At 35.2% G+C, this 14,023-nt stretch overlaps 1 protein-coding gene across 2 annotated transcripts in view; it reads right to left on the bottom strand.

Annotated features, from left to right (window-relative positions):
* Nucleotides 1-14,023, bottom strand: part of LTBP1 (latent transforming growth factor beta binding protein 1) — a 475,937-nt gene that overhangs the window by 75,918 nt on the left and 385,996 nt on the right. For both annotated transcript variants that reach the window (XM_074288158.1, XM_074288159.1), the window contains one exon: nt 4,490-4,612. In XM_074288158.1, coding sequence (XP_074144259.1) covers nt 4,490-4,612 — 123 coding nt within the window. The remainder of the gene's footprint in view (nt 1-4,489; nt 4,613-14,023) is intronic.

Raw genomic sequence — 14,023 nt, 5'->3', positions numbered from 1 at the left:
TTGTTTCTTTCTCATTTTATATATGGAATGATTGAGATACAGAGTGGTTAAAGAATTGACTAGTGTCACAGATCTAGTAAATGTCTAGGTACAATTTGAAAGTGAATCTTCCTGACACTTGGTTCACTGACTGACCTATTCTCTCCATCAAATAGCCTCATAATTAATTAGAGAGAACTACAAAATCAGTCTGCTACTTATGAAGGATCTTATCCTTTAAACTGATTTGAAAACTAATTACTGTGTTCTGAATGATGTAATATTTTTGTTTTTCCATAGAAATTTTAATCCATTCCGGAAATTACTAATAACAAACATAGCAATAAATCTTTAAGAAGTCTTCAATTTAACAATAAATTGAAGTTCCTAACAATTAAAATAGTTAGCTTTTATATGATGGCTAAGTGACACAGTGGATAGAGTGCTGGGTCTGTAGTTAGAAAGAATCATCTTCCTGAGTGCTGGGTCTGGAGTCAGGAAGATTCATGTTCCTGAGTTCAAATCTGACCTCAGATATTTAATAGCTTTGTGACTCTGGGCAGGTCACTTAACCCTGCTTACCTCAGTTTCCTCATCTATAAAATGAGCTGGAGAAGAAACGGCAAAATACTCCAGTATCTTTGCTAAGACAACTCTAAATGGAGTCATGAAGAGTTGGACATGACTGAAAAATGTTTTGAATAAGCATTTATATATAGCAAATTTAAGGTCTGCAAAATGCTTGACATAAGTTATCTCAGTGAATCCTCACAGCTCTATTGGAAACTCACTATTGTTGTTTCTACTTTACAGAGCTCTGTCTATCTAAAACAGAGAGATTAACTGACTGCCAGGGTTATAAAGATAGTAATCATTTTTTATTTTTTTGATATTGAGTATCCCCTTGCAGCATGGAAATTTGGACGTGATGTTCCATTTTTGACTGGGGCCAGATTGCTTCTCCTTAGGCAGCAGCCTGGTGGTCCCCTCCCTGCCAACACACTTTTGGCAGCCTACCATATTGGTGTCAAACTTAGTATTGACACCCTATCAGGTTTAGCTTTATGGCAGCTCAGAATTCCCAAGTCCAAAGAATCTACCAATTTGAACAACCCTCATTAAGAGGGATTATAGGACTCTACCACCACACCCAGGACAAAGGACAGGATATGAACTCAGATCTTCCTCACTAAGTTCATTACTACAGAGTGTGTCACCTACTTACCTAAGTGAGACAAGAATAATAATAATTTTTAAAATGTTGAGATAGACAACTGTTTGAAATTTCCTATTAAATTAAAGACAAAAACAGAATATACATTCTGCAAAAGACAGGTGATTAAAAAGGACTATATAGAGATATTGGATTATAATATAGACTATAGTTAACAAATGTTTACAGAATTCAATTGAATTGATCTGATTTGGAAGAATAGAGAAGGATAGAAAATATACCAAATGGAAACTTTTATGAAGTACCAATAAGGAAAGTTTAACTGAACAAAGAGGGGGGGATAAGGAGAGGGAAAGGGAAAGAGAGAGGGAAAGAGGGGGAAGAGATGAAGAAAGAGAGAAAGATATACATAGGGCAGAGACAGAGATAGACAGAGAGAATGGGGAGGGAGAAGGAAATGATGGGAGAGGAAAAGGAGAAAGAGAGACAGAGATAGAGAAAAGGAGGCAGGAAGGGAGGGAAGAAAGGGAGAAAAAAAGTGAGTGCACACTTGGAAGTGGCAGTGGGGAACAAGAAGTATGCCATCTCTCTAGCTCAGTGTGTTGTATGAATTATAATAGAAATAAGATGTAGGTTCTGTATTTCTTGGCATTTCTGTCTAAACTAATGTTCATTTTATTAACATGTGAAAGCATGCCTGAAAATATATTTCTGTAAATTTACAACTTAAATGTTACCGCTCTATTATTTTAAAACCAATGTAATTTGTCTGAAGAGTTGGAAAGATAGAAGTAGTCATTTTAATCTAGTATCACATAATGTTATGTGGAATTCATAAAAATATTGGTGAAAGTTCAACAAGGAACATAGTCATATATTTGATTCTTGGGATATCTGTCAAAAGTGGTTTGGAAAGATTGTAAACACTGTAAACAAGGCAAAAAAAAGTAAAAAAAAAGTATTTTATACTTTCTCTTAATCCTTAGCTCTTAGCACAATGTCCTGTACATAATTAACTTGCTCAACAAGAATTTCTTAAGTGTCAGGCCCCATACTAGATACTGAGGCTAAAAAGACAAAAATGAAAATATCCTTTGTTCTCAAAAAGCTCACATTCTATGGAAGAAAATACCACCTCAAACACTTAGTAGCTTTGTGACATTGGACACTTACCTTCTCTGTGATTTCATTTCAATACACATAAAACCAAGAGGGAACTGGACTCAAAGACTCCTTAAAATTCTCTTCTAGTTCTAATTCTATCATGTACATAATATATATGTACTTACATAATAAATATATAAAGAATAATCAAAAAAGCATTTATTAGGTACCTCCTGTGTGTTAGGCTAGGGATCTGATTATTAAAAATATTAACTTTGCCCTCAAGAAACTTACAGTTTAATTAGAAAAGATAATAAACAAAAGGAACTAGGAAAATGAGGTGGGGAGGGGATGACACCAGGAAATATCTTGTGGAGATGAAACCAGAGCCTAGAAGTCCAGTTTCTTTCCTCCGTAATGAAAGAACTGAGAGAAATTTGGTATGTCACTCCCTAAACACTTTAATCAGAGGGAAGAGGAAGCAGAGAAAGATGGTATCAAACAAGGCTTTAGTTAGAAACTAAGTAATGAGATCAACCTGGAATGGGTACCTTATTCCACGAAAGAGCAGCAAGTTAAAACAGAGAAGGAGGTCAAGTAAATGGATCAATCAGGAAAGGCTAAAAGATTGTATTTGAGATAAGTCTTGAAGGAATTTTCTAAGGGATTCTATGGTATTCACATAATTGGAGAGCTAGGAAGTACTTTATGGGCATATGGGAAAGCTAGTACAAAGGCAAAGAAAAAGAAATCAAGTATTCTAGAAAAAATAACAAGAAATACAGAATATCCAGAAATGAAAAGTAGCAATATATAAATAAGGCTAGAAAGGAAGATTAGGTCTACATTATAAAGCTCACAGTAGATATTTTCAATATTTCTTTCTTTCTGCTGATCCAAATGTAAGTTACTTTTTTATTATTCAAATATGTATTAGAGGTGGATATAACTCTCTGTCTCCAAATTAAGTACTATTATAGAATATATCATTATCTTAAATGAAAATCAACTACATCTATTAAAAGTGGCAATAAGGAGACATTGAACACAATTATATTTCTAATGATACATCATTTCAATAGAATCAAAATAACAAAGGACATATACAACAGAAATTAAATGTTGCACTAAATTTTCAGAATGAAAAATACAGGTAGACACTGAGGGAAAAGAAGGAATGATTTTTTAAGGTACTATGTGAACAGTAATTAATTAGGAGTTAGATCTGTTTGCTATTTTGAGTCCAGCACTGAGTCACAGACTCAATTCTGATCAAGTCAAAGAATCACTGATATTAGAGTAGGAAGAGCTTAAAGATTTTTTAAGAGCTTAGAAGATTTTTTTTTAATCTCTTCATTTCCAGATGAGAGTTGAGATCTAGAGTTGTAATGATTTGCCCAAGATTTCAGTTTCTTCATAATGGAACTGTGTTTACTATAACCCATGACTCCTATTTTCCAATCCTAGAAACCATGACAGGTTGTCATATAATCTCAATATACCCTTGTATCTTTATCTACTATGTTATTCCTCTGTTCTATGGAAATGAAATATATTAAACAAAAATTCAAGTGATAACATTTCAATAATGCTATAAGTAATGTCAAAGGATAGGAAAATTGATATGACTCAATTTTGACTTTCACTTGTGCTCTTCTGTGTAGAGAAACAAATTATATGAAAAAAAAAAAAGAATTAATAATGGAGAAAATTTCTTCCATATCTTAATCATATAATTGTTGTAAAGTTTGAATATGAAATTGAATGCAAAATTATTTTGAAAAAAAATTAAATTATAAAATACATAAAGTAAAATTAGAGGAATTACAAACAAAATTTATTTCAAAATTATTGAAGAAGCTGTACCTCACAGAGAAATGATGACATTCAAGAAAAAGTATTTTATCCATCAGAGAAGGTGGGGCATACATCACTCTTCCAGCAAATGAGTGGAATCATATATAGTAGGTGAAAGAGTTTTAACAAGGAACAATACGAATAATCTCTATTTAAAAAGCTAATAAACAAATAGGAGCACAGGATTTAATGAAAGAAGTAAACCTGAAATTATCTAGTTTAATTACCTCATATTACATGTGAAAAAACTTAAGACCAGAGAGAGAAAGCTCAAAGAAACAAAAGTAAATACTATAATAAGGTATTAGATCATAACCAGGAAACACTACAGAAATTAAGAAATTTAAAAAAATAAATTTTATAACTTAACAGTACCTTGACATTCCTTATTGTTAATTAGCTGAAAGCCACTGGAACAAGTACATTTATAAGAACCTTCAGTATTAGTGCAGTCTCCTCCCTGGCAAACACTGCTGTCCTCCAAGCATTCATTGATATCTGAAATCAAAGGAACAGCCAAAATAACTTAAACATACAGTGAGGTGAGAGTTTATGACCTATTTTTCTTTTCCTTTAAATCCCAAATTTATGTAAATTATTACATGTATCATTTATCAAGTATGATTATTAGATAAGAGGATGAAAGTGTTTTCACTTTTTTTCTTCTAAATATCTTCAAATGATACATCTTCAAAACAGCTTGGCTTTTGGTAAGTTTATTTTTTTCAAAGACTATCTCTGCAATTTCCATTAACAAATAGGAAATAGAAAAAAAAATCCAGATTATATAACTAGCAAAAATTTATGATGATGATTCTTATATTAAGTAAAAATACACTATTAAATCTTGGATTGATTGATCAAGAAATATTTCAAGTACAATATAATATGTATCAGAAGCAATGAAAAGGAATAGTAAGACATTAAGTTTTAATTTTGAGTTTAAAATTAATTGAGTTTAAAGACTTCACAATTTAGCTGGAAAGACATTAAATAATAATTCAAAAAGTAAACAGTAATTCAATATGACAATAGAAGAAATAACATTAGATCCAAAAAGCAATCAGAGGAAAGAATTACCAGATGGTAGAATTGTCTGAAAATATCCTTTGCAGAGATAGTCACATCATTGTCACCTGGCTTGAGCCTTTACTCTTCCTTAGGCTATTTTTATAGCTTTCTGATTGGTCTCTTGTCTCTAATCTTATCAATCACAGCAAAGTTCCAATGCTTAACCATATCATTAGTTCTAATGCCTACCTGCTCACATTATTACTGTATTCAAACCCCTGAAATATTTCCCTCTTATGAATCTAGATATGTAATTACATCGGTGAATGTCTTATACATCACAGGTAGAACTTGAACACTAGTCTTCCAGAATACAAGTCTGGTCCTCTATCTACAATGCCATCTTGTCTCCCATTGGAACCTTCTATCTTCTCCATCCTCTCCTCTTTTCAAATTAAATAACAATTCCTTGGCTTGGCTTTCAATTCATCACAGTCAAACTCTATAAATAATTCCAGGTTTGCTACATTTTATTCCACCCCCCCATATTCTCTAATCATAGCAAATTGCACATCATCCCCTGATATTATCCATCATTTTCCTGCTTCTGTAATTTTGTATACACACTGTTCCTTTTATTTGTAATGATCTCCCTCAACATCTCTTTTTGTTGAAAACATTTCTTTTCTTCAGGATCTAGCTCTGCTGCCACCCATCTCCTTTATCAAGATTTTTACATCTCTCTAGTCAAAAATTATTTCTTCTTCCTAAAATATTTTTTATTATTCTCTTCTGACACCATTTTTAAAAATCTGATTTGTGATTTCATTATTGCAAAGAACTTCCAGTGATGAAACTCCTTTTACAAATACATATTAACAAAAACTCTGCAACTTAACAGTCATAAGAGATTTGCTTAGGTCACAGTCATGAAAAGACTATAGCCAGTATGTGTCAGAGGCCACAGTGAGAAGGTATCAAAGATAATACTTAAACACAGGTCTTCCTACTTCTTTTTTTTTTTTTTTGCCTGAAGCTATTGGGGTTAAGTGACTTGTCCAGAGTCACACAGCTAGGAGGTGTTAAATGTCTACAGCCACATTTGAACTCAGGTCCTCCTGACTTCAGGGCTGGTGCTCTATCCACTGCACTACTTAGCTGCCCAGGTCTTACTACTTCTAAAGTCTGCTTCCAATGTGGTTAAACTCTGCTACTTCCCAATTACAAAACTGCATATACTACAATTAATTGTACATTTGTATTATTCCTCCCTACTATATCTATAATTTCCTTGAAAAGACTAAGTTTAGTTGAATTATTGTTAGTTGTTACTTTGTTATAGCAACATATCATATAGTGCTTTAAGGCTTACAAAACACTTTCCTTGCAACAGCCCTGCAAAGAAAGTAGTGCAAGGATTATTCTTTCTATAGTAGTTTATACATGACAAAATTGAATCTCAAATAAACAAAATAAATATCCTTTTGGCACACAGGTAGTAATAGCAACTATATACTGAGTTATGTGGACTGAATTTAGATAGGAAAGAAGAAAGGTTGGATCTTCAAAATGGAGAATGTTAAAATAAAAAATAAGGGTAAAATTGAGGAGGGAACCCCAAAACTGAAAAATTCTTAAAGGAGAAAACCTCCTTCAATTCTGCCTCAGTGAGGGGACTCCACCCCAAGCACAAACAGTTTCATCTTTGTTATCTGGGTGGAGATAGCTCAATCCCAAAACCCATTGAATTCAATTCAAATTCTAACCTTAGCTGAAACCCAGCAAGGAGCCAATATGGGACTCCACCCATGATCCCCCTTTCAGCTAGAAGCCAAAGCCCCCCATTGTAAAAGAGCCAGACTGGAGCCCTCTTTTTGCAGAGGGTCTAAACATGCCAGCACCATGCCTGGTACTCCGCCTGGCACCCCAATGACTTTCTGCCTACTGGAATGTTTCCAGTGTCCTCCTCTCTTTATCCTCACCTATTTTCTTAATTAGACTTGAACCTTACTTCCAATCCTCATAATAAACTTCTTTTATCAAGGTTGAATTGAATCTTTTTAGGAAATTGTTGATAAATATATGAAGAACAAATTTAAAAAAAACCCAAATATCTCGTAAATTATTAATTAGCTTTAATTATGATTCTGGGGAAAAAGGAAAATAATTCTCTTGTGCTGAATGAATTAATCATCTACCTCTCTGCTACTAGAGGAAGTCATAGTCAAAGCTTAAAAATCTAACATACACAATTATTCCCTCTTCTCCATGATTAAGAATTTAAAATTATTAACAAAAGAAAAAGCTAAGAAACAAAATTTATCTCTTATTTTTAATGATACAGTATTTTATCTCATTTCCTACTAATAATTACTGCTCTTACTACAATAAATTATAGAAAAAAGCTCAATATGGAAACTATTGTTTATAAGTTTTGATCCTACTTTAAATGTTTCAGATGATATCTAAACTACAAATGTTAGATTGATTCTTACAATACATACATATGCATGTTTACAGAGTGAATTTTCTCCCTGTAAAGAAGAACCAATTTAATTGGTTTCTTAGCCATTTATATATTGTTAGGATTACAAGGTGAGAACTCAGGTTGTCTGGACAGTTTTCTGGCTCAGAATTCACACTTTTGGAATTCTGAGGGAGCAAGTTCATTGGTTGAAGTGTTTCTCATAAGCCCCGTTGAGTTCTCACTATAATCTCTGAGAGGATAAAAGAAGACAACATTGGACCCAGAGAGTTAGTCTACTCTGGGAAAGAGTTGGGATGACACTTTGGAGGAAGTCGAGTCTGGCTGGGAGATTGAGTTGAGACGGCAGTCCCCAAGGACAACTTAGAGAGGACCGGACCTTTACAATCCAGGACCTTTACAATTTGGCGCCCAACATGGGGCAAGGACTTTTGCTTATCCTGACAAGGACTTATTCTGAGCCTTCAGAGGAGCTAGCCCAGACCTTGACATTTTGACACCTGAACAGGGACCAATAAGATTCTGATTGCAGTGGAAATGCCTCTGATCCAGATCTCTATGGAAAAGTCTCTCTGACCCAGAAGCGTGAGTAATAAGGAAACTTTGTTAAAGAGCTAAAGTAGAATTTCAGTGAAATGAGGCAAATGCCTTCTGTTCAAGGAAAATGTTTAGAGAACATTATCAAGGTTATGAAAAACCAAGGATTGATTATAATTTTGGAGGAGATTACTGAACTTTTAAAAACTGTGCAGGATATGTCCTTGTTTTTCTCTGGAAAAAGAATTGGATCCAGATGAGTGGAAATTAGTAGGAGAGCAATTAGATGAACACTACAATTCCAAACAAAACTCAATTTCCAAAGATACACTTCATACCTATAATTTAATCTAAGTGGCTTTAAAAATTGTTATTCTAAAGGAAAAGAAGAAGGAGCAAAATAGGTAGGTGTCAACTAAACAAGGTGAAAAGAATGAATCAGATAACAATGAAGTTAAGTACAACTCTGAGCAAGGGGAGCATTTCCCATCTCCTCCCTTAATTAACCCTTCAGGGTGGAGCAAGAAGGAGGAGGAGAAGAGGCAGAAATACAAACCGAAGCATCTGTTAAGCAGCCTATGACAAGATTAGAAAAAGCATTGGTTAAAGCTAAGAGTGAAGGACAGGATATAAGCGATTTTACATATGCATATCCTGTGATTGAAGAGATTGACTCTGTAGGTAAAAAAAAGGAGAAGATATGCATCTTTAGATTTGAATAAAATTAAAGACTTGAAAAAAGGTTGTACCCTTTATGGGGCTACATCAGCTTATATTAAAATGTTACTAGATGGTTTGTCTTATGAAGTCCTAACCCCGAATGATTGGAAATCCATAGCAAGGACATGTCTAGTGTGGCTTGTGGAGTTTCATGAATTATGTAAAATCCAAGTCAGATGCAATTTGGAAATAGGAGTTAACACACAATTCACTTTTGAGTAATTAGTGGTGAAGGTCGGTATGGAGAGAATTCAGAACAGATTATTTAACCCATGACAGTGTACGAGCAAATTGCCAAGGCTGCAATAAAAGCTTGGGGTTCCCTCCCTGGACAGAAAGATTGGAGAGAGGCTTTCACTAAAATAGAGCAAGGTCCCAATGAACCTTTTGCAGATTTTGTGGGACGTCTGCAAACTGCTGTCAAAAGAACTATTGGAGAAAATGCAGCTACAGAAATAATGACCGACATCTGGTTAAAGAAAATGCCAATGAGATTTGCAAAAGAATTATATGAGGATTAGACAAAGAGCTCCTTTAGATGAGATCATAAGACGATGTGCTACAGTGGGAACAAATGCTTTTTACACCCGGACTATGATGAACATGGAAAGACAGGGTCCCTCTTGGCAAAGGACTCCTAGAGAAATTCTTCAATGTTTCCAATGTGGAAAAATTAGACATCTAAGAGCTCAGTGTAGATATGGAGATAGAGTGAGAAGACAGGATGAGAGAAGACATAAAATGCCATGTCCAAAATGCCACAAAGGTCTCCACTGGGCCTCCGAAAGTAGATTGACCCAGGGAAATGAGAGGCGGGGTCCAGCTTCAGCCCCCCAAGTGGGGCATGATGGCAGCCAAGGTTACATACAGAGAAATTTAAGACATGATTAATCAGCCAAAAGGCAATCAGATGGAAGAAAGGGATTGAAATTAGGAAAAATAGAGTTGTATGCAGTAGAGACTACTGAGATATTCCCTGGAGAAGTGAAATCTGTTCCTGTTCAGCCTATGGATCCTTTGCCTCCAGGCACAGTAGGCTTGACCATTTTACCTTCTGAGAATGCTTAAAAAACAGTGTCCATCCATATACTGATGTGGGAAACTGAAGAAAGTGTAGCTAATATCCCAGTCACTTACATAGGTAGAAAATGTGTGATTTATCAACCAGGAGAAGTAGTAGCATCAGGCTTGTTGTTACATACCCCTAATAAGCAATCTGGTGACAGTCGCCTAGATTCTGACTCCAATGAACAAAATCCAGGAATATATTGGACAGCAGCTGTGACAGCTGATTGACCTATGCTTACTATTTATATAAATGGAATACCATTTGAAGGATTGGTAGACACGGGTGCAGATTGTACAGTTATTAGAAATGCCAATTGGCCCAGTCACTGGCCAAAGATTAAGGCAGACACCTACATGTCTGGGGTAGGAGGATCAATAGCAGCTGAAGTTAGTGCTACCCCTTTAAGATGGATATTTGAAGGTGAAACAGGAGTATTTACTCCTTTTGTGGTTGAAAAAATCCCCATCAATCTGTGGGGAAGAGACATTTTACAGCAGATAGGATTACAAATAAGCACTTCGGCTTTTTAGGCAGGGCTGCTGTTGAAGGCCTACCTGCACTTTCACTGGTTCCTATTCAGTGGAAGACTGATTCACCAGTATGGGCAGAACAATAGCCCTTAAGAAGTGATAAAATTCAGGCCTCATTAGACAGAGTGAACAAATAACTTGACCAAGGACACTTGCGGCCTTCTCTAAGTCCTTGGAATTCCCCAGTATTTGTGGTGAAAAAGAAATCTGGAAAATGGAGGATGTTAACTGATCTAAGAAGAGTAAATGAACAGATGGAAACTATGGGAACTCTTCAACCTGGACTTCCATCTCCTACTCAGTTGCCAAGAGAATGGCCTCTTTGGGTTATAGACATTAAGGATTGTTTCTATTCTATCCCTCCAGATAAGGAGAATATGAAAAGATTTGCTTTTTCAGTGTCTAGTGTTAATTTGGCTGAGCCTTATAAAAGATATGAATGGACAGTTTTGCCAAAGGGAATGAAAACAGCCCTACTATGTGCCAAATGTATATTGCTGCTGTTCTTGCTCCAGTAAGAAAAGCATTTCCAAAAGTAATATTGTTACATTATATGGATGATATTTTGGGATGTGCACCTGAGGAACAAATGTTAGAAACATGTCTACAAAAGACCATGGAAACATTAAAGTACTACAAACTGCATATAGCTTCAGAAAAGATTCAAAGACATGCTCCTTTTCAATATTTAGGATATGAAGTATATCCTAAGGTGCTTATAGTACAAAAACTCTCCTTAAAAACAGAGAAGCTAACCACCTTAAATAACTTCCAGAAATTGATAGGAGATATCCAGTGAATGTGTCCAGTATTAGGCTTAACTACCAATCAACTGCAACCTCTATATGACATTTTAAGGGGAGACAATGCTTTAAATTCACCACGCCAGCTTACAAAAGGAGCACAAGAGGCTTTGAGAGAAGTTGAACTGGCTTTATCCAATGTGGTTGAAAGAGTCACTCAAAAATCCTTGGAAATATCAGTTTTTGCTACAAAAGAGGCACCCACAGCAGTCCTTTATCAAGGAGACAGTGTGATTGAGTGGGTGAACATCCCAGCACAACCTGAACAAAGCCTTACTCCTTATCCAGTGCTTGTGGCTAGAATTTTATTAAAGGCCATTAAGAGAGGAGTACAATTATCTGGGATAAGTCCTGAAAAAATATACACATTCTATACCAATGCACAAATTAATGTATGCTGTGAGACCATCCAAGAATGGCAAATTTTATTGGCCATAGCTCCAAATTTTGCACATGGGTCTCCATTAAAGATAACCCGGCTACTACATAATTGGTGATGGATTTTTGAAGAAAAGATTTCTATGGTTCCTCTTAAAGGACCAACAATCTTTACAGATGCCTCCAAAGAAAATGTTTGTGCTGTATACTCTCATGATTTAACCATAAAGAGAGTAGTCAGAACTCCTTTTCAGTCCACTCAACACAATGAATTGTTTGCTATCATGCTAGCTCTTACTTATTACCCAGGAGACGTAAATATAATTACTGATTCAGCCTATTCAGTAGGTTAGTACAAAGAATTGCCACAGCCCAAAAAAAATTGCAGCCTCCAATATTTATCAGCTCTTTAAGGAACTTCAAGAGCAAGTGAGAAAGCATCCAGGCAAGATTTATATCTTGCATGTCCACTTACATAGTGGACTTCCAGGTCCTATTTTTGATGGAAATTCAAAAGCAGATAGCCTTTTAACTATGTTAGCCAGTAGTCCTTTATTTCAGGAAGCACAAGAATCTCATTCTAAATATCATCAAGCTGCTCAAGCTTTACGTTTACAATTTGGAATAACAAGAGAGGAAGCTAGGAGCATAGTAAAAAGCTATACAGCTTGCCTTCCTTTCTACGCTCCTACACTCCCTCCAGGGAAGAATCCTCGTGGTTTGAGACCCAATGAACTCTGGCAAATGGATGTGACTCATTATAAATCTTTTGGTCGTCTGTCTTTTATCCATGTGGTGGTAGATACCTTTTCAGGATTCACTTTTGCAGTGCCAACAGCAAAAGAGACAGCCCCAGAGGTCACTGAATTCTTTATCCAAGCATTTGCAATTATGTGTGTGCCACAAGAAATAAAAACAGATAATGGACCTGCATATTCTTCTAAACATTTTGCACACTTTTGTGCACAGTATAAGATTTTACACACCACTGGCATACCATTTAACCCACTAGGTCAGGCAATAGTAGAGAGAAGAAACAGAGACTTTAAGACACTCCTCCAAAAACAAAAGAAAGAGGGAGCCACAGGTAACCCTAGAGAACTTCTAAATTTAGTTCTCTATACCATTAATTTTCTAATTTTTGACAAAGATGCACTGGCTCCAGCAGACAGGTTTTATCATCAGGCTGCTCAAGCTTTACACATTTTACACAGAGGTTAAGCAACTTGCACAGTCATACAATTTAAGCAAATCTCAGAATGGATTTGAACTCAAGTTTTCCTAATTACAAATTTAGGAACTATCTACTCTTCTACCTAAGAGATAGAAAATGATGAAGATTAGAGAAAAATTTGCATTCATTTGTCTTAATTTTTTCTGTTTTGCTTGGGAAAAGAAAAGATTAAGAGATTAAACAGTAGAACATGCTAATATAAATAAGTCTGTCCTTCTAAGCTTGCAGGAAGTAACAAAAGCCAGATCCTACAAAAAAAAAAATTAGTTTAGGGAAGTAAGTTTAAAATCAAACTTTCACATTATAGTCAAGGCAGAACTAGATAATAATTTTGATTATTTTCTTAATTTGTACTAGGATCACAATGCCAACAAAAAGCAAATCAACATATCATGGCCAACATAGGTAGTAATTTTTTCCATCCTCATTTACATTGGTCCTCAGTCTTTTACCAGCTTACTACCAGATGCCATTCAAACTTGGAAGAAATGATCATGTTTGTGACCCACTGGCAAAGCTTCAAAGGAAAGTGAAAATTCATAGAATTTACAATTTAAAGTAGACACTTGACCATACAAAATCTATTCCAGCTCCTTCGTTTTACATGAGAAAAATTGACTGCCAGTCTTCCCCAAGTTTTCATAGGAAGTTGTAAGATCTCATGTACTGTACTGGATGGAAAGTATCTTAGAGATCATCTAATGCACTAGGAGTGGAAATTGAGGCCCAGAGACACTCTTATATAAGGTCATAGACATTAAGAAATGAGACCAAGATCTGAATTAAAACTCTCTGATTCCAAAGACAATGGTTTTTCCACTGCAAAAGAAGATTTGAGCCTAGATTCTCTGACAATAAAAGCAACAATCTTTCTGTTCTACCATTACAAGTAGAGGGAATCTTTGAACTTGACTCCACTAATTCTAAAATTTGTCTTCTTATCTCAATAGTTAATATCTCAATAGCTGTAAGAAAGCCAATTATGTTTATATAGCTACGGAAACAGGAATGACATACAAGAGAAAAGCATCTGGTTACATTTGTTTCTGTTATTTAATATACATGTGAAAAAGGTGACTTCCCATCAAAATTTAATTCTGATTGTGGCACTTTGTTCTATTTTGATAATAATGAGTAAGTTT

The sequence above is a fragment of the Sminthopsis crassicaudata genome, chromosome 2 (genome assembly GCF_048593235.1).
Source record: "Sminthopsis crassicaudata isolate SCR6 chromosome 2, ASM4859323v1, whole genome shotgun sequence".
Classification (NCBI taxonomy): Eukaryota; Metazoa; Chordata; class Mammalia; order Dasyuromorphia; family Dasyuridae; genus Sminthopsis; species Sminthopsis crassicaudata.
This window is presented reverse-complemented; position numbering and strand designations above follow the sequence as displayed.